General features: G+C 47.6%; 1 protein-coding gene across 1 annotated transcript; it reads right to left on the bottom strand.

Moving 5' to 3' along the window:
- Positions 1-3,258: 3,258 nt before the first annotated feature.
- LOC119440070 (uncharacterized) lies at positions 3,259-17,088 on the bottom strand. The gene is made up of 6 exons (XM_037705013.2): positions 17,052-17,088; positions 9,514-9,566; positions 8,544-8,747; positions 7,347-7,508; positions 3,410-3,501; positions 3,259-3,352 (listed from the first exon to the last, which is right to left on the bottom strand). Exons 1-6 carry the CDS (start codon positions 17,086-17,088, stop codon positions 3,259-3,261), a joined length of 642 nt encoding a protein of 213 aa, XP_037560941.1.
- Between the last annotated feature and the right edge of the window lie 2,903 nt (positions 17,089-19,991).

The following is a 19,991-nucleotide window of genomic DNA, read 5'->3' as shown; positions in this document are numbered from 1 at the left end:
AGCACTTCAATATGGTGAATACAGTGTCTAAATGGATGAAAACTTGTACATGGGTACCTCCTTCCCACGATCACCGTCCTGCAGCCACGCCTCGTTACCTCAACATGGCAGGCTTCAGGTTGCGGACCTCTCTTGGAAGTCCGACCTGCTGAGCGTTTTTTCCAATAATAAATTATATCTCTCGTAGAGCGCCTTTAGGAGGCCTTTATCGGCGGTAAGAGCTGCTGCTCAATTTTTTGCTTAGTGCAGTGTATGACTTATCTGACATAGATACAAGTCGTTGGTAATAAAGTGCATATGTTTCTGTTTCTTTGATATTTAACGTGACTCATATAGTACACCTATTTTTGATTGTAGCCCACGAACAGTAACTTAGGCCTGAATAATATACAGCTTTAGATTAAATTACATTACATTACACATGTTGGCCACCTTTTCAGGAACGCAAACCGTTTGCTGGCACCGTTACAATTAGTCGAATAAGTCTAAATAAGTAACCAGTTTAGGGCACAGTGTGAACGTCCACGAGATGTTGGCCGCCAAATTGTAACGGCGTTCCCGTGGCTTGACAGCGATGGCCACTTCTAACGTTGATGCCAGAGCATTACCTACGGACAAGTTTTGAGTTTTCACTGGCCCTATCGGGAGCACCTTCATCTAGCCCCAGCAATAATGAAGCGCTACGCTTCACAGAGGACACAGACCCGAGCACTGCGGCATTTTGAGTAGCCAGTCGCGAGAGCAAGGTTTTCGTACGTTACAACACAGCCAACATAGCCCGCCATCCCCACCGCTTATGTACATCAGTGTACTTATGTGGTAAATAAACTTCAGCTGTTGTTCTCTCCAGCGCACACATAGAGCGAGTTTACAGTGTCTTTGCAGATATCTTCATAAGAAAAGAAGGGAAGATTACCGAAGGAACTTTTGAAAAGCAATTCTTGATGAAGATAAAGTGTGAAGGTCTGCAGAGGACGCACTGACAGAACAAGACAAGCTCGTTCTATTTACGGCATTTGTGCAGTGTTAATAAAATTAAAGGGTGGAAAGTATCGGTGAAGTAATCGATTACGCTTTAGTAATTGTTCAGTTACTTGCGTGGGGCAGTAATTGTCAACTGTATTCAAATACATTTTCGAAAGAAGTAATTGTAATTGTAATCGGTTTTTCCTGTAACGTGTACAAGACTGGTAGGAGCATAACATAAAAGCCAGTTATCTTATCTACGCGCAGGACCAGTTTGAGTGATTGCGAGCACAACTTCAATGTGTGCCACTGCGTGTAAACAATTGCATGTGACATAAGGTTTGAGCAAAGGCATATAATGCGACATATTTGACTGATGTCACAAAATTGACGGCGCTCCTCGTTTGTGTAAATGGTGAGCTCCTAGTGTGCAGACGTCTTAATGGTGTATTCAACTAACATTGTACAGATATTGGGCACCAAGAACGAGAACGTGAATGTTTTAATCGATTATTGGAGCTGGCCCATATTACAGCAGGTACGACGACAGCTGTTAATCTTCAGAACAAAATCGCTGACGTAGCAGTGTGGTTTACGCTTAATGTCGAGGACAGGCGAGCAAAGGCGAAGTTCTCAACTTCTTTTTTTTTCAATTTTGTTTTTGTTCTATTTTATTTTGTACTTTCGAATACCAGCAACCATTGAAAGACAGGAATGAGCAATAGATCACGCTCACGTCATCAACCAGGCAATTGAGAAACCTGCGGAGTACAATCAACCTCTTTATATGGCTTCCATAGATTATGAATAGGCATTTCATAATCTTAGTAGAGATACATTCAAAAACATTCAGTAGAGATACCAGCAGCCGTGGAGACATTCAGTAATCAAGAAGCAAACGTGTATCATACATATCATATTAATATCGTATCATACGTGAATATCTTGTGAAATATCTAGAAAGAGTCCACAAGCTACCGCGCTTCACCACAAAGAGAATAGAAAATTACCTATCAATAAATGGGTCAGGCACAATCTCTCCAATGCAATTCACTGTATGCTTATAAGAAGTATTTAATCTCTTTGGCTGGGAAGGCTTGGGAGTGAGGATCAACGACGAATATCTCAACAACCTTCGGTTTGCAGATGACCGTGTCCTATTCAGCAACAATGGGGACGAATTACAGCTAATGATTGAGGACTTTAACTGAGAAAGTGTAAGAGTAGGGTTGAAGATTAATATGCAGAAGACAAAGGTAATGTTGAATAGCCTGGCAAGGGAACAAGAAATTAGGATCACCAGTCAGCCTCTAGAGTCTGTAAAGGAGTACCTTTATCTAGGTCAATTACTCAGAGGGGACCCTGATGATGAGAAGGCAACTTACAGAAGAATAAAAATGGGTTGGAGTACATACGGCAAGCATTATCAAATCCTTACTGGAAGCTTACCACTGTCGTTGACAAGAAAAGTATTATAATTGCATTCTACCGGCACTAACATATGGGAACCCGCCGTAGGTTACTCAGTGGCTATGCCGTTGGGCTGCTGAGCACAAGGTTGCGGGATCGAATCCCGGCCACGGCGGCCGCATTTCGATGGGGCGAAATGCGAAAACAGCCCGTGTAATTAGATTTAGGTGCACGTTAAAGAACCCCGGGTGGTCCAAATTTCCGGAGTCCCCCACAACGGCATGCCTCATAATCAGATCGTGGTTTTGGCACGTAAAACCCCTTAATTTTAACATATGGGTAAGAAGCTTGGAAGTTAGCAATGAAGCTCGAGGACAAGTTAAGGATCGCGCAAAGAGCGACAGAACTAAACATGTTAGGTGTGACATTAACAAACAGGAAGAGAGCGGTGCGGAATAGATAGCAAACGAGGATAGCTGATATTCTGGTTCACATTAAGAGAAAAAAATAGGAGCTGGGCAGGACATGTAATGCGTAGGGCAGATAACCTGTGGGTCATTAGAGTTACAAAATGGGTGCCAATGTAAGAGAAGCGCAGTCGAACACGGTACAAAATTGGGTGGGGTGATAAAATTAGGAAATTTGGAGGCGCAAGTTGGCAGCTAGTATAAGACAGGGATTATTGGAGATCGCTGGGAGAGGCCTTCGTCGTGCAGTGGGAATAAAAAAAAAAGAAATACGCTGACGATGTGATGACATTTTTCATGGCTTCATTGTCTGATATAGTTACAGATAACAAGCAAATAGTTCTAGCCCTTCTTCGCATCCTCCGATTCTTCTCATTTATGACAATAGAGTCTGGTGTCACAAACGTTATACATGTTATTTGGGCACGAACGCTTTTACATTCTGCAGATCGGCGTCGGGGTTTGTGTGCACGTGCCTTGGTGGCAAATTCACATCCCAGACACACGGGCTGTGCACGGGGTGTAAGCCGAGAATAAAAACGCAACAGTGTCATGTGCAAACGTACCCAAAGCCGCCAGCTCCGAGCATCTTCAGGTTCTTGAAGTCGCGCATCCGCGGAATAAACGTAGCGAATGGAAGTGGTTTAGGTGGATTCAACTGGGAAGGAAAGAACAGACAGAATATTTTCCCCGTTGTAGTGACGAAATAGTACTAGCCCGCACCTGCATGCCTTCTAGAAAGTACAACATTGCTCGCGTCGCGCATGCAATCTGGGGCGGCTTGTATGTACATTTAATAACCAAAATAATAACAAATTTACGAACGCGTTCTGTCGAGGGAACATTTAAGAGCACGTTCTTAAATTTACGTAGGGTTACAGAGAGTTCGGCCAAAAACGTAGATAACAAGTATAGAACCAGCAATAACATTCGAGAAACTTGCGATACGACAAGGCGCGTCTTGCACTGAACGATAACTTTCAGCATTTGTTAGCCGGTGGAATGTGGCCACCTGATAAACAAGTACGCGTGTCAATATTCTGCCAAGGATGCTAAGATGATACTAAACGGGACGGAGCGATAGCCTTGATCTTCTGTCTGGCTTCGTGACGTTCGTACGTGCTTCTAGCACATTGCAATTAACAGAAGCAAGGCGTTAAAAGATAATTACGGTGTAATAACTGCTCCTCCATTGTCTCTGCTTTATAGTTCATGTTTATGCCATTGTTTTTTAAATGGTAATTTATTAGGGTATGACGTACAAAAGATAACCAGCATCAGAACAAGTAGTCTATGTTTAGCATTTTGGATATTCTCAAGTCAAAAGCTCACTCAGAAGGTGTGGTGTCAATTTCTACAACCCGCGTGATGGAAACACGTGGATCATTGGTCGAGTGATGGGGTGAAAATTTGCCAACTTTTGCTCGAATTTTATGTTTAATTGGGCGCAGGTGGTGTTTAGAAATATCCGAAATGTATTCGAAATATATTTGCATTTACGAATAGTGACTACTTCATTCAAAGACCGACGCTATTCGATTCGTTATTCGAAAGCTTCGAATATTCGCACTCCTACAAGAGCCGAGGTTATCATTACAAATACTTTAAATCACATTTTAAACTAACATTACTCTACTGTTTACAAAGACTCACACCGTAAAATTATAGACCAATACTACCGTATTTGCACGTAAATAACCCAACAACACGAGGGGGGACTTTCGGCCTCAGAAAAAGAAAGACTAGTATGTATTACGATTATAACGGGAATTACAACGTGAAATGCAAAGGTCCGCAAGGTGCTTTATTCATCGTTACTGCGAACTTCCTTTTGATGAGGGCAAAATGCAAAAATGCCTGTGTTCCGTGCATTGGGGACACGTTAAATATCCCCAGGTGGTCAATATTAATCCGAAGTCTCCCACTACGGCATTCCTCATAATCAAATAGTAGCTTGGCACGTAAAAACGACAAATAAGAAAACTGTGGACTGCCGTCGAAATAAATTGAAGGACGCTTAAGCTTCGCCTCTAAGAGTAGAACGCGATAGCGTTATCGGGACCCGTTCGCATCGCATCGTTCGCATACGGCAAGTAGGCTTCATTCACTGCAACACTGAACACGGGAAAGCGAGCTTACAAAGACCAAGCTTACACCAATCCCCTTAAAGTCGGCTTCACTTTTAAACTGAAATGCATTGCTGGAAAGACGTTTTTCCAGGGGCAATATAAGCTGTCTTATATTAAAATGTGAAGGCCCTAGCACCTTTTTTTATTATTTTATATATTGTTTGCTATTGCCCCGACGCGCGCAGGTCTGGTAGAAATGCTGGAGAAGGGGTTTGTGTTTGAGTTTCCTCGTAGCAGAATTAGGTTTTCTCGTACATTCAAACTACAATCCGACGTCGATTGGTAAACAATCCGACGGCGAATCCGACGTCGAATGGTAAAGTCGTACTTTACCATTTTTCTGACGGATTTCATTGTGAGAAATTCAATTTTTGTTCACCAAAACTTTGCACCACGTGGAGGGCCTGCGCGGTCGATGTGGTTGGATGACTTTCTCCGCACCCGCGATCACACGGCGATTGCCGACGCCCGATTTTATGCGACACGGGGCCCTAAACGCTAGCGCGTTAATTCAGTAAAAGGACAACCGCACGGACAATTTACTCATTGTCGCTGATGACTTCATTGTGATTGTCGGCGTGCGCGGGGGTAGTCCTCCATGAAACCAAGGTTATTGGACAGGCTGCACTCCAGATGTGACCGAGACACAGTCGAACAGTGCACGGTGGTGTTCGATTGTGTGTTTTAAAACACGGCTACGTACGCGGTAGCGATCGCGGTGGTGCCTAGTGGTATCGCTCACTGCAGTTTGAAGCCCCAGGAAAAAAAAATAAAGTAACAACAAGCACGTCATATTCGGGGGTTCGTACGTGACACGAATAGAACGCGGTTGTTGTTTCTGTGCGGTTTTGTTTATGTACGGTATTTGTGCAAATACGGTACATTTATGGAATCCTAACATTATACAGGCCCAGCTAGGGGACGTATTGAAAAAGAATTCTTATTTTCCATTATTTGTATATCCATCATTGGCTAGCATAACTGCACGCCTCACTGCCGCACCTCCCTGCGACGGGTGACAAAAAATGTATACATTCGAAGGAAAGGAATCCTTGCGTTGTGCACCACTAAAGCCGATGTCATGCACTGTCGATGCAGAATGTCCGCTGGTACCGCTAGAAGGTAGATTTTTTTTTCTTTTTTTATCGTAAATGTGCCCTGCATCGACAGACCATGGCACCGACTGGGACTTGTGGGCCCGTGTTGTAAACAATGAACGAAATCAAACCCCCCGCGCCTTCACCTAGAATGTTTGCTAATTCAGACAACTGCTTCCACGTTGAAAGGGACCACAGAAAATCTTTATTTCCGTTTAATGTGCAATGGCTTAGTTATGCATGAAAGCTCAACCCCTCGCGCTTGTGTCGTCGCTTCATCATGTACAAGCCTCCTGGAGGTAAAATGTGTTAATTTTTTTTCCTTTCGTTTATGTGGTCAGCGTCGCCTTATACTTCTGCCAGTGATCTAACCCACTAGACTTAATGTCAGAGCTGTTCATTTCATTAATCTTAAAATATTTGTGAGAAAAGGCATTCTACCGACTGCTCCCAGCTCGCGGCTGCTATGTTCTGCGATCGAAAACTAAAATTATAATTAAAAACTTATTTACATCTGCTTCAGCGCGATTTACACTATGGAACGGATTCCCCATTCAACCGGCGGGTAATAATTACGTAGCTCAGATGGGGCCTAATCCCACCACAGACAAGCTGCTAGCTGCACGATTTCTTGCAGCACGGCCAAGTCATGGTAGTCTGTGGATTGAATCGGCCATCCATTCCATCGTGTGGGCATGGCTTCAATAGGCCTCCAATTGGCTCCAATTGACCTCTACGCATGCACGGTATTGTACGGTATGTCAACATGAAAATAAATTCCGCACAAACTTTGTTTCCGTTCGTTCGGCAAAAAACATTATAGTGGCCATTATGGGAGGAGAGTACCCCTCCTGTCTATATCTATCGATATCTCTCTCTCTCTCTCTCTCTCTCTCTCTATATATATATATATATATATATATATATATATATATATATATATATATATTAGCAAACGCCACAGCTTTCTCGCTAAAGAGGAACACCTGAACCAACCTGCAGCCACTAGGCTGCACTCGGAACTCGAAGTTCCCTGAAGTCTTCCTTTCTCGGTACCGAACAAGCACCGTTAGTTTCGGTAACCTGACGTAAACCGGCGTACTCAGCGCATGAGACGATCGATTGCTTAATCAGGTACAGGGCGAGAACTAATCTTCCTTATACACTTTCAGCGATTTTTCTAAGGAGCACTTGCGAATGTTTCTATGCAAGAACGTTTTTCAGACCACGCCAAACAACGCGCTCATGGTTTCCAGTAAAACATGTAGGATGCCTACCAGTTCAAGCTTGTTGACAATAGCGTCACCGATGGCCATCCAATCCGTGATGGGCACTTCGGCGATCTTCTCCAAGGATGTCGCAACCTCGCCCACGATGATAGTCAGCTTGCGTACGGTGGCCCCGAGTTCTTTCGCAATTTCCGTATTTTTCTTTATACACTGCGCAAGGAACGGTGTTGAAGATAATTGAGAGTTTTCATCCGCAAAAGGTTCCTTGCCCTGTTTCTTCACGTATATAATAAAAAAAAACACCTCAGAAAGTATGGAACCCCGTCTTGCATAATGAAGGCAGCGTAGTTGGCTAAATGGAATCACATTTTATCTTCGACGCCCCAAAAGCGCGTTTAACTTCGTTATACATATAAAAATCCCATAACAAAAACGTCAATTAACATATTAACTATTGGTCATTGAATTGTATTAAATTTGCACAACTTACACCTTGATGAAATGTATACGTCAACTGCGCCCGCCTTGCCAAACAAGACAGCCTACATAATCTTGTTTTGCCTATCTGCGGCAGGTTTCTTCGGAAAACCTTACCAACCCTTCCCCTACCGGAAACTGGAGGTAAGCGAAGCTTGCCCTGGGTGCACCTAAACTAACCAAGATGTGACGGCTGCGACGGAGAGAACGACGTCACTGACGGTATGCCCGCAGTCCGACGTTGTCGCTTGCGTTCGATGTCTCTAATTTGGTAGGCAGCTTAGTTAGCAGTATTCGCCCGCCATTGCCGCTTGCGATTCTTTGAAATTGCTTCAAAATTAAATATGTCCGTTGCGTAAGACAATGAAAATTGGCTCATACCCTCGTAAACTTGGCCTCCCCATTACGACGACAGAAGAGAAGTGAAATTCTAAGCTAGAATGATGAGCGGCAACACAGCCAGCTGTGGAAGACGACGACGACGAACGCGGGAGCATGCAGTGGCACGAGCGCGTCCCGAGGGGCGCCAACGAGCCGGCTGCGGAAGAAGACAACGCTCGACCCAATGCTGATGATGATAGTTTTTGCGTACACGGACGCCACCGAAATCTGTGCCTTATTACAAGCTTCGCTTGAAAACTTTGGAGGTAACTTTGAACGCACTTCTCAGATGATACAAAAAGCACGACTTTATGCTTGTCGTTCATCGCTATAGGTAAACGTTTTAGGCGCGGCATATATCGACGAAGACGCGGTACATATCGTTACCATGTTGTGGAGGCCGACCAAATTCTCGACCATATCGCGGATGTCCTGGTACGTGATGACTTGCTTGTTGAGTTTGAGCAGGCACTCTTGCGCGTGGAGAACCACCTGTTCCTGGCAGAAGTGCGACAGCGGCTCACGCATCAGAGACACCTTGCTTTCGCGCTTGATGAAGAAGTCCAGAAGCACAGCGGCAGTCTTTGGAATCTGAAAACGAGGAGATGCACATGACACCCTGCTGAAAACTGCTTTTCTGACTTGAAACGTCTTTCAGTTCGGTCAGCTTAGTGGATCGGTAACTAAAACCGCATGCTACGAAAACGCGTTATGCTATCATAGGCTATGTATTTGCATGCAAACATACTTCCTATAGGCGCCTTCCGTTCGTATCATTGAGTAGAGGAAAGAGGTCATTACTCGATCATGCACGAGACTCGCGCACAGATAGCGCCCATGTCGCTCCACGCATGACGCAATCGGAGCGCAATCTAGCCTCACTCGGCGTTCGATCAGAGAGCCATATCTCGGCAGTACGTTTGTCGATCCGAGCGGGAGTGGTCGCGTTTAAGAGAGCTATCTCGAGCTATCACAAATAATCAAACTCGGGAGTTACAAGGCTTACATGCGTGAAATATGTTGCATAAATTTGACGGTCGCTCCGCTACAGAGCCCCAACGTTCGACAAGTAGGGTCTAGAAATGGCGTGAAGATACTCGAGCAGCAACACAGAGGGATGCCGATTCGCGCCCACCACCTTCGACCACAGCGGGCACACCATGAAACGAGTACAATTTCAAGATTACACAATAGGACCCCACTAGCCGTATCATAAGCGAAGCGTGTAAACTGCAGTAGTAGCATGCAGTAGGATGCACTGCGTGGACTCATCCTGTCATTGTATCGAATGACGACATGAGATGCACGAGTGAAGTGTGAAAAAGCTAAAAGCACCGCTGAAAATCAAGTTCCTTACCCTGGGGTAAAGCGACACGAGCATCTTCGCCGACAGTTTTCTCTTGTCCAAGCCTGCAATATCAAAGAAAATGCGTTCGGGTCGCATATACCCTCTCCCAAATTACCTCCAAATCAGAACATAAACTAGCGAAATTTTTTAAGTGCGATTCACATATTTCACATTCAGTTAGTCTTAACTATTAGCCGGACGCAAATGTGCGGTAGTATAGCCGTCCTACAAAGAATCATGAGCAATGACTTCTAAGCAGTTTGCAATGAAGATCAAAGCACCGTTCCCAGCTGCGCCATGTCCCCTCACCTGACACAATTTCAAATTTTAGTTAGACACTCGAAGTTGTAGGGAGCCGTAAAGGGAGCGTATGTCCTACCTCAAGAATTTTCCAAATTAGTTTATTTAAGAGACGATAGGAGAAATCGAAGTGTCGCATTGTCATGCTACCAGGAAGCGAGCTTCACCAAACGTTGACACACACTGCCTCGACTAGCGACCGCAAGCGATATTTCTTCCTTGCCTTCTCCTATACCGGTGCCGACGTTAGCCGGAAGACCACGTCACACGTCACACTTACGGAAAGAGGGGTGGTTGACGACGACGAAGTGTGAACATGTTTTTAGCCATACTGCGTAGCGATACATAGTTTTTTTCTATCTTCTGTTGCACCAAATTAAAAAAAAAACTGTCAGCCCTTCCACTGGGGTGGAGATGGAAGACCAGGGAAGCTGTACTATGATGGGAATTATGTATTTCCAATTATGACTATTAAGATGTGATGATGTAATTGGTTATTTGAACTATTAAAGAATCAGAAAGATATATGATCCGGCGGTTTTCATTTATTTAGTGACCACAGGGACCATGGCCTTACGGTCGCTATGGTACACCGCCATAGGGTGTACGGCAAAGGTTGACACGTTCTTCATAAACACGTCATCAACGCCGCGCGCGTTCGGTGCGAACGCGGGCAAAACGCCACCGCCGTCGACGACAGTTGTGCGCGTTGTTTGTGTGACCGCACACAACCGCTGTCAAAACGCTGGCTACGTGACGGAACGACTAAACGCCGTTGTCGACCCTGTTAGGGGAGAGGCGGGCGAGAGCGCAGAGAGATTCAGCGGCAGAGGCCGGCAGGGCTGTGCGTATGCGCCGCAGTGGGAGAGCGGGCACGAACACGCACAGTCTATTGACCCTTTTCGCGGAGCAGTTTGTTTTAGAGAAACGAGATGGCGCTCACGGCGGCGCGCCATACCTCTCCTCAGCGACCGCGCACGAATACGAAACCATTACCGCTTCTACCTTGCTTCTGTGCGATCAGCTGTCGGAAATGCAACTGAGTTTTCGCTAACACAATGTGCTCCAATCATGCTAGATTGAATCATGTGGATTGAAGACGTGTGCAGTATTTGGGTGCAAAAATAGTGACTGGCATGTTAAGGAATAGAGCGAATCTGTGTGGCCAAGTTAGCGGACCGCTGCTGCAACTGTCCCAACGTGTTACCGGCACTTCGTGATGTACGGCTTTCCTCGAGGATACAGAAATTTGCTCATCCACCAGCCTTGTATCGTTAACCTTCAAAGAAAGGGCTTCATCCCCAGAGCGTCGGCAAGAGTGAGTATCACTCGTTAAACAACGACAAAGGGAGTAGCGCCGCTTCCTGTCATAGTAAGTTTCTCGCACGTTATCTATACACATCTGTCCCAAATGGCAGGAAAACTTACGCCCACTCTATCGCCAACGTATCAAGAATACATGAATGGGCGCACACTTGAATATATGAGCACTGTATACGCACAATAAATGACGGACTACACCTATGGCGCACGAATGGTCGAAGCTAAATATTTCGTGACGGTCCACAAGAGTAAGCGAGTTACTAGCTGTAATATATATTTTCTACAAGGTACCCAATGTACAAAACAGCTACGTTTCAAACCTTGTGCGCAGCAAGAACAAATCTATCGGAACAGAGCACATCCGCGAGCGATTAGGCAGAAAATAATCAGATAGTGGCCGCACCGAGGAACTTCACTGATTCAGAAACTGACAAGCCACTGCTTCAAAATATTTGCCGAATAAAGAACAAAGAGCAAAACACACTAATCCTGACTGAATTCATAATCAGAAAGCTTGGATAGCTTGGAATACATATTTAGCCCCGCTTTTAGAACAAGCACCATATACGCTGTTTGCGCCGTTTGGACATAGCTTAATCAGCTCCGAAAGCGCTTTTGCATGTTCTCTGAAGCTGTGATCAAAGCTTCGTGTCGTCCACCTAGTCACCGTCTACGATATCTCCGAAAATAGAGGTTTTCTAAGCCGCGCCGGCGTCATACACTTCCATTATAAACAAGGAGGCAACGGAGGCAGTTGAGGCAAGCAATGGACGCGTCACCACGTGATCAAACATGGCAGCGCCCACGGGATCGCCGCGAAAAGGGTCAATAGGGTGCATCGATGCCCTCCTCGCCCACCGCTCCCCTTCCACTGGGAAGTCGCGTTTGCTCTCCGCCGTGCGTTCGCTCACTGTGAAAGCGCGCGTCCCTCGCCCTCACGCGCTTTCACTCGCACATACAGCATACGGCCAATGCGACTTTTTTTTTTCTATATCCAGACGCGACCATCGAAGAGTGAGCCCCAGGTTCAGTGTAAGAATGCCTGTGGCAGACAGCACAATTCTAACCCCTGATCTAAGTTACTCGATGAGGCAGCCATTACTTCTACGAGAAATCAGAATGCTTAATAATAATTGAATAACTAACATATTTACACGAATTCTCATTTTTCTTACTTTACGTCACATATTTCAGTCTACGAATTGTACACTGGCGGTTGCTGCAAGGGTCGTTCGTCGCAAGCCCCATCCTCGGTCCCGCCACCTTTTTAGAGTGCCAGTTCTTGCGGCGAGCGTTGGAGTAACCGAGCGAACGACAACAGCAAAAGATTAAAGAGTGAACGCAGAGAGCCTACATAAGCGAACGCGGAGCGCCCCGAGGCGGCAAACGAAGGATGGCGAAAGCGTGAGAAGAAAAACTGGCCGCATGTCTGCTTGCTTCACTGCAAATGACGTCGAAAGACTTCTGCCGCCCCTGAAACGTAACACCCTTTCTTATCCCCCTCCCACCCCTCACGCACTTCCCCTCTCACTCCTCCCATGATGGATGCGATGGAGGTTTTGCTGAATTCAATTAAAATTTCCCGCTTTCGCCCTGCTCTCGCGCCATCTCGGGACCTTTTATTACTGTTGGCTTAAAGCCGGCTACAGAGCCGCGGCTTCAGTCGGCTTGCTTTTAACGCGTAGCGTCGCTTCGACACCATTTCTAACGCGTTGATTTTTAATTTACTAACGTAAAAACAAGTCCAATGTGTATTCTTAAATAAATGAACGCTGCGGATCACGGCTATGTACATATATCTTGCCTCAAATAGGCCTGAGGTTTCCTTTGCACTGTATAAAGTTGACGTGTATGACCCCGTGCCACCAGTGCTAGTAGCTCGCTTGGTTTTGGCCGGGCGGTTGAATCGAGTGAGAGACAAAGTTTTTTCGCGTTTAGGTAGCCCAAGAAAGACTATCGTCTTTAAAATGTAATGTGGCGACGATGGCTACGAGATGGCACCAAAGTAGCGCGCGTCGTCTGGGAGATCTGTCGGCGGCGGCTGCTATGAATCGCGCCCGAGCGTCACTCACGCGCTGCCTCTGGCGATCTCCAGATTAGCGAGGCAGTCGCGCCGCACTTCGCTCCATTTGCAACGTGCCGCACGAGACATTGTCCGCGCCAGCCAATATACCGCTAAATTAAAACACTTATAGAGCTGCGCTCAAATTTCACACTAGGGAGTATCGTAATCGTCGGTGACATTCTATTTTTCTCGACTTCATGCACTCTAGGTTAACAACCCTAGGTTACACACACAAATGCTTTTAGCTGCGTAGGGTGCACTTCCTGCAACTTCGCCGGTTACAATTAGGGCAAGCGTCCCAGTTTGACAATTAGGCATATCTACTTGGCACGAATTCTAAGGAAGGCACCAGCATCGAGATCTGCGATGTAAAACTTGCGGTAAAAATGCACCATTGTTACACTTAATTTTTTTGCGATAGAAATTATACGGACACTCCAAAGCGGACTTCTGCCGTCGCCGTCGCCGTGAGGTTCCGTATGACGTCAACGGCGATGAAATCATCGCCGCGCACCATATGCTGTATGTGCGAGTGAAAGGGCGCGAGGGACACACACACACACACACACACACACACACACACACACACACACACACATATATATATATATATATATATATATATATATATATATGCAGAGAGAGAGACCGACAGAAAGAGCAAACGCGACTTCTTCCGTCGCGCGAAAGGCCGTGGGGGACGGGAGGGAGGGAGGGGAGGCGACGTTTAGCTGCGGCACCAAATGCGTATTTATATAAAAACGTTGCGAGGCGGTAAAGACTTCGGACGCTGCTCAACGAGTGTCCCGTTCTGATCTCGTCGAAAACCTCCGAGCCGCCCCCAGAGGCACCGGGAACAGTCACCAACGCCGCGCGCGTTGGGTGCGAACGCGAGCAAAACGACGGCGGCATCGACAACAGTTCTGCTGCATTGCTGGTGCTGCTGCATGTCCAAGTTTATACGGCTGATAAAACTCCTATCCTTACTCCGTATAGCTCTCTACTAATTTGCTATCGTAATTGATGCTTCGCCTTTCGGGTGTTTAAAGATAATGCTGTTTTGTGCATTGAAGCACAAGAATATAACTTGAATGCCAATGCATTCCGTCGGGCACTGAAAAAATTTGTCGCAGTTTCACCCGAAAGGCGAAGCATTTGGTATTGGTAGTCGTGCCGAAAGGCACGACTACCAATGCAGGTGTAGTTGCAGTGAACGGCTAACGCCTACCACAGAACTAGAATCGCGAACAAAACGAAATCGCCTTTGTTTATGACGACGCAACACAAGACAAAAGAAAAGAATGTACATACAAGCTGTGATGCATTATAAAAAAAAATCTAGGTCGTCTCCGACGTCGACTGAGTCACTTCCGGACTCGGTAACATTTACTCAAATAGTAACTGTCCCGGTAAATTTGCGACGGTTGGCGACCCTAGTGCAACTTTGACGCTTTGTCTGGAAGGGCGACTACTTCAACAGGAAGGGCGCGTGGGCTTCTTTTTGAAATTTGAGCTGTTCGCGGCGCGCATCTGCTTGATACTTCGTAGACACGACTGGCACCACGTGATATATACGCGTCTGGTGTGCCTGTTTGCAATGCCCAAATATAGTAGGGGGGGGGGGGGGGGGGGGGGGGGGGGCTAAGAGTGCACGGCGCTCCTCAGTATCGCATTAATTTCGTCTACTAAAGGTGTACTTCGCTTTTGACAAAAAAATGTCGCAGTTTCACCCGAAAGGCGAAGCATCAATTGCGATAGCAAATTAGTAGAGAGCTTTACGAAGTAAGGATATTAGTTTTATCAGCTGTATAAACTTGGACATGCAGCAGCACCAGCAACGCGCAGAACTGTTGTCAACGCCGTCGGCGTTTTGCCCGCATTCGCTCCGAACGCGCGCGGCGTTGGCGACTGTTGCCGGTTATTGCGACTCGGGGTCGAGGACGAGAGACGGAGTCTTGAAGCAGGCGAAGAGGAGACGAATGCTTTATACAATATGTACAAATATGTACAGATATAGCAGGAATAGCAGGTGATAGCTGGTAATAGCTGCCCTTAGCTGGTGATAGCTGGTCAAAACAGTAAGAGCTGGTAAGAGCGCACCAGACCGACGGGGCGGCCCGTGGCGACTCTCTGGCTTAACAATGGGCCGGTTCCTCCTTAAATCCCCTTGGCGGCGACTCGTCGACATGACCCTGAGGGACGAGTGGTCATTCGTCGCGGTCCCCCTGGCGACTCCTCGTCGACAGGACCCAGACGGGAGGTTGCTGACGTCGCCCGCGCCGTATTCTTTCCACAGGGGGGGGGGGGGGGGGGGGGAGACTTGGTGCCGCTTGAAATGACACGCGTCTATTGCTGCTCCGCGGCAAAGATGGGTGCTTTTTGAAGTCTCCCCGCGCGTTCAATTCTTGATTGGTCGCGCAGGCGTGGGAGCTCCCGTCGCGTCGATCATAGGCACGTAGCACGGCACAACACGGTGCCTCTGGGGGCGGCTTAGAGGTTTTAGATCAGAACGGGACACTCGTCGAGAAACGTCCGAAGTCTTTACCACTTTCTCGCCTTGCGAGCCTCGCAAGGTTTTAGATGCGAAGCAGCTTATGGTCGGGGCTATGTCACTTAGAGCACTGCACGGGCTCGGGCTTACCCGAAAGCCCGGGCCCGGCCGGGCCGGGTAGAGCAGTTTTTTCACGGGCTCGGGCCGGGCTCGGGCACGGCGTGAGCTTTTTGACCCGGGTCCGGGCCGGGCTCGGGTTTTTTGACGCGGGCCCGGGCCGGGCTCGGGCTTTCTGCGAGTTATTCTCGGGCGTCTCAACTCTGAAAAACATGTATTTTTCGGTCTCGGGCCGGGTTCGGGCCGGGCTCGGGCTTAAGGTAAAGGGGTGGCGGGCCGGGCCGGGCGGGTAACGTAGATTATTTCCGGGCCCGGGCCGGGCCCGGGTCTCGCCATAAAAGTTTTGATCGGGCTCCGGCGGGCCGCCCAATGTAAAAACGGGCCCGGGCCGGGCCCGGGCCGCAAAAATCGGCCCGTGCAGTGCTCTAATTGTCACTCCCTCCCTCCATCCATCCGCCGTGCGGCGTCCACACCCCGCGATGAGTGCCACGGACAGCGCCAGCGTCAACGCCAGTGTCAGCGCCGTGGACAGCGCCCCGGAGAAGAGGGCTCGCGCCGCTGCCACGAAACGGCAGCGGCGACAGGCCGATCCCGAACTTCGGGCTCGCGAAGCCGGTAGCTACGTATCTCAACCTAACGGAAACGACGAACTGAAAACTGATGGGAACTTGAGTCGACGTCATGGCTGCTTCGCATACTACTCAGGGTTCCCTTACGGTAAGATGGTGTAATTTTTTATATAAATACGCATTTGGTGCCGCAGCTAAACGTCGCCTCCCCTCCCTCCCGTCCCCCCACGGCCTTTCGCGTGACGGAAGAAGTCGCGTTTGGTCTCTCTCTCTCTCTCTCTCTATATATATATATATATATATATATATATATATATATATATATATCGTGATCGTAAAGGAGGAAAGAGACGTTTAATTCTGCAGTCCCTCAGGAAGCGCAGCACGTGCGTTTGCTCTCCACCGTGCGTTCGCTCCCCGTGAAAGCGCGCGTCCCTCGCGCGCTTTCTCGCGCGTTTCCACTCGCTCATATAGCATACGGCGCGCGGCGACGATTGCATCGCAATTGGACGTCATACGGAACCTCACGACGATGGCGACGCCGATGGCAGAAATCCGCTTTGAGTGTCCATATAATTGCTGTCGCAATAAAATGACGTTTGCCATTAAGCATGGAAACAGTACCCCTGTATACATGTGGCCAGCGTGCCTAATCAGGTCCCTATCAAATCATCGAACATACCGGGCTTCTCGGTCGGCGAAACAGCACCAGTGGCCATGTCGTTTCTTCTGCGTGCGCTCGGTTCTTGAATAAGTTGTGGCAGCGTGTGCGATGCTGGCGTCCACGATTCAGGGCGAGGCACGCACTTCGGCTAGATTGCAGGGAAGTCGCCGTCGTTTAGGAAGCGGTGCTACGACGCGGTGCTGCCACGCGGAGGCTGGAAGGCACGAGACAACCCCGATCTTCTTCTGCTTCTGAAGGAACCGGCAAACCCTCACGTGGTGGCACCCTTTCCTTGATGATGATGACGATTTTCTTCGAAAATGGCACAAACACACTGCGGGCAATAGGCCGCGAGACTGGTGGCATTACGCTAACAAAAAGTTAAACGAAAATTGGAAAGAAACCGAATATAATTTAAATAACGTAATATGCATTACAGTAGTCAGCCTTGCAAAACAAATTCGTTAGAACCCATCTCACGATGACTGTTCACGGCAATGCGTTTAGCAATGAATCAATATAGCACCTTCAGTCACGGTGTACACATTTGAAAGCCTTATTATATATTAATCATCGCACCATGACCTTCAAACAAACTTGAAAAAAGAAAACCGTGTCAGTGCTTATGTGAGTAAAAAAGTGGAAGAAGCTGCGGAAGAAGACGACGACGAAGGCGCGATCACTGATACGAGCGCGATTGCGAGTAGTGTGCCTCGATGCGCGCGCTCGATGCGATGCGCGCCCTCGCATCGAGGCACCCTACTCGCAGCGCTGTATACAGGGTGTCTCAGCAATCACGCAGCACGATTTAAAAAAAGAGCAACGGCGTTACGCGAAGCAAACCTAGTGCGTATTGTTTCCAGTACAGTGTAGTATACTCGGCGACAGCTTTTCTTGACAGCACTGTGGAAGCTACAGAGCCGAACCGCCTGCATGCGCGCACGCCAGGAAATAGTACCTGTTTTATTTTCTGATTCCAAGAGTTACTTGGCCCGAATAAATAAAGCTTTCTTAATTATAAATATAGAACAAGTATGGGCAGCTGTTCATGGAAAAAAAGTTAGCGTGCGCCTTAATTTTTTTTCTTTTTTATTTCTTGGACGGCACCACGTTTTCGGCACCGCCTGCTCGTGGCTCTCGCAGTAAACATGGCGTCCCCGGTGCTGGCGGTACCGTGCGTGGCCGCAAACTCTCCTTTTCGTTCTCCGAGGAGGCTATACTCTAAATGTGACAAGAAGTGGGTCTCCAAACAAACCAAGCAGGTTATCTGCAATGTCTATGCTGGAGTAAGGCGCCGTCAGCCCGAGCTGTCGACGAATACGTTTTGCTAAACACACTAGCCCTGCGAGCTAGCGAAAACCGAAACTGGAACTGAAATCGGCTGCAAGCTGCCGGACTACTTGCGTAGTAACACAAACGTGCGGAGGCCCCGCCTCCGTAGCCTTCGCTCCAATGTCAAGAAAAGCTGTCGCCGAATATAGCCGCCAGTAATTTTTTCGTTAGTGATATTTAATTATTAATTGTAATTAATTATCTAAATCAAGAAGTACTGTCCTAATTATCAGTGTCAATGAGGCGCTTGTAGGCAACCACGTGGGGCATCTAACTGCGGTATTTTCAGCGCCGTACTAATTGCGTACTCATTTTTTTCCTAGTGATAAAGAAAGCCCGCGAAATATAAAAAAAATACCACGTGACGACCCTCCCACCCGCATCATAAAGGAGCGCCCTCAAGTAAGCTGATTGAAAGCAACGGCTTTTGCCTGTCGCACCGCCCAAGAGACAACGCATCACCTTGACAACGGTATGGAAGGGTCCGCAACAGCAAGTTTCGCGGCATAGCAGCGATTTCTTCCTGTCAATTACACGTCACGCTTCTTATCCGTCTCTCACGGCTGAGTGATCCACTTGATAAAAATGGTCCTTGATAACGCGGTCGAAGCCATGCTCCGATCACGGACGAAACGCAATAAGCAATGAAATAGACATAAAATATTTCAAAATACCAGCTCTGCTCGCACCGCATCGAAGGAGTGCATGCGCAGCTATACTTCGCGCCAGAAGCTTGCTTCGGACCAAAGCCAAATTAAAGTGAGGGCGTTATTTTTCATGAGTACGTGCTTCCAAAACAGGTTCATGGCAAAAAATAAAAGTAAAATAAACACACTCGGAAGTGACCCGGCCACGTGTAGAGAAAAGACAAAAGCGATGCGTTCAATTAAGTAATGTTCCACTGCCTAATGTTCCGATTTGGCTATCGGGACGTGAGCGAAAAACAAATGAAAAAGTCAGATTTCAGGGTTGCTTTGTTATCGGTGCATTCGTAAGCGCCGTTGAACACCAGCTGCCGCTTATAGGACGTGTTCGAATAGGTCCCCTTCTGCAGCCACGCAGTACTGAGCCCGCTTTATCACATCTTCAGCGGCTTTTTTGATGACCGAGGGTGGGATTCTGCTGCAGACATCCGTTATCCTTGCCTTGAGCTCATCTGACGTCTTCATCTCGGTCACGTAAACACGATCTAGCTTTTACGTAACCCCACAGAAAGAAATCGAGTGGAGAGAGATCAGGTGACCTAGCCGGCCAATGGACAGGCCCATGCCTTCCAATCCATTGTGTGTGAAAAGTCGCATTCAGCCAGTTTCGTGCTCGGCTGCTGCTGTGTGCTGGAGCCCCATATTGTTGATACCACAGAAGTGAAAGACGTGACAGCGGGACTTCGCTGCAAAACCCATCCACCGTCCCTTCAAGGATTTCGTCCACCTAACGCTGTCCAGTCAGTGTCTGACCGAAGAATATGGGACCAATTATACCACCGTCGTAAATTCCACACCACACATTGAACGACCACTGGTACAGGTGCCGAGTGCGCTTTACCCAGTGTGGATTGGAGTCACTCCAATAGCGTGCATTATGCAGATTTACCTGGCCATTTCTGCAAAAATTGGCTTCATCTGT

The sequence above is a fragment of the Dermacentor silvarum genome, chromosome 2 (genome assembly GCF_013339745.2).
Source record: "Dermacentor silvarum isolate Dsil-2018 chromosome 2, BIME_Dsil_1.4, whole genome shotgun sequence".
NCBI lineage: Eukaryota > Metazoa > Arthropoda > Arachnida > Ixodida > Ixodidae > Dermacentor > Dermacentor silvarum.
This window is presented reverse-complemented; position numbering and strand designations above follow the sequence as displayed.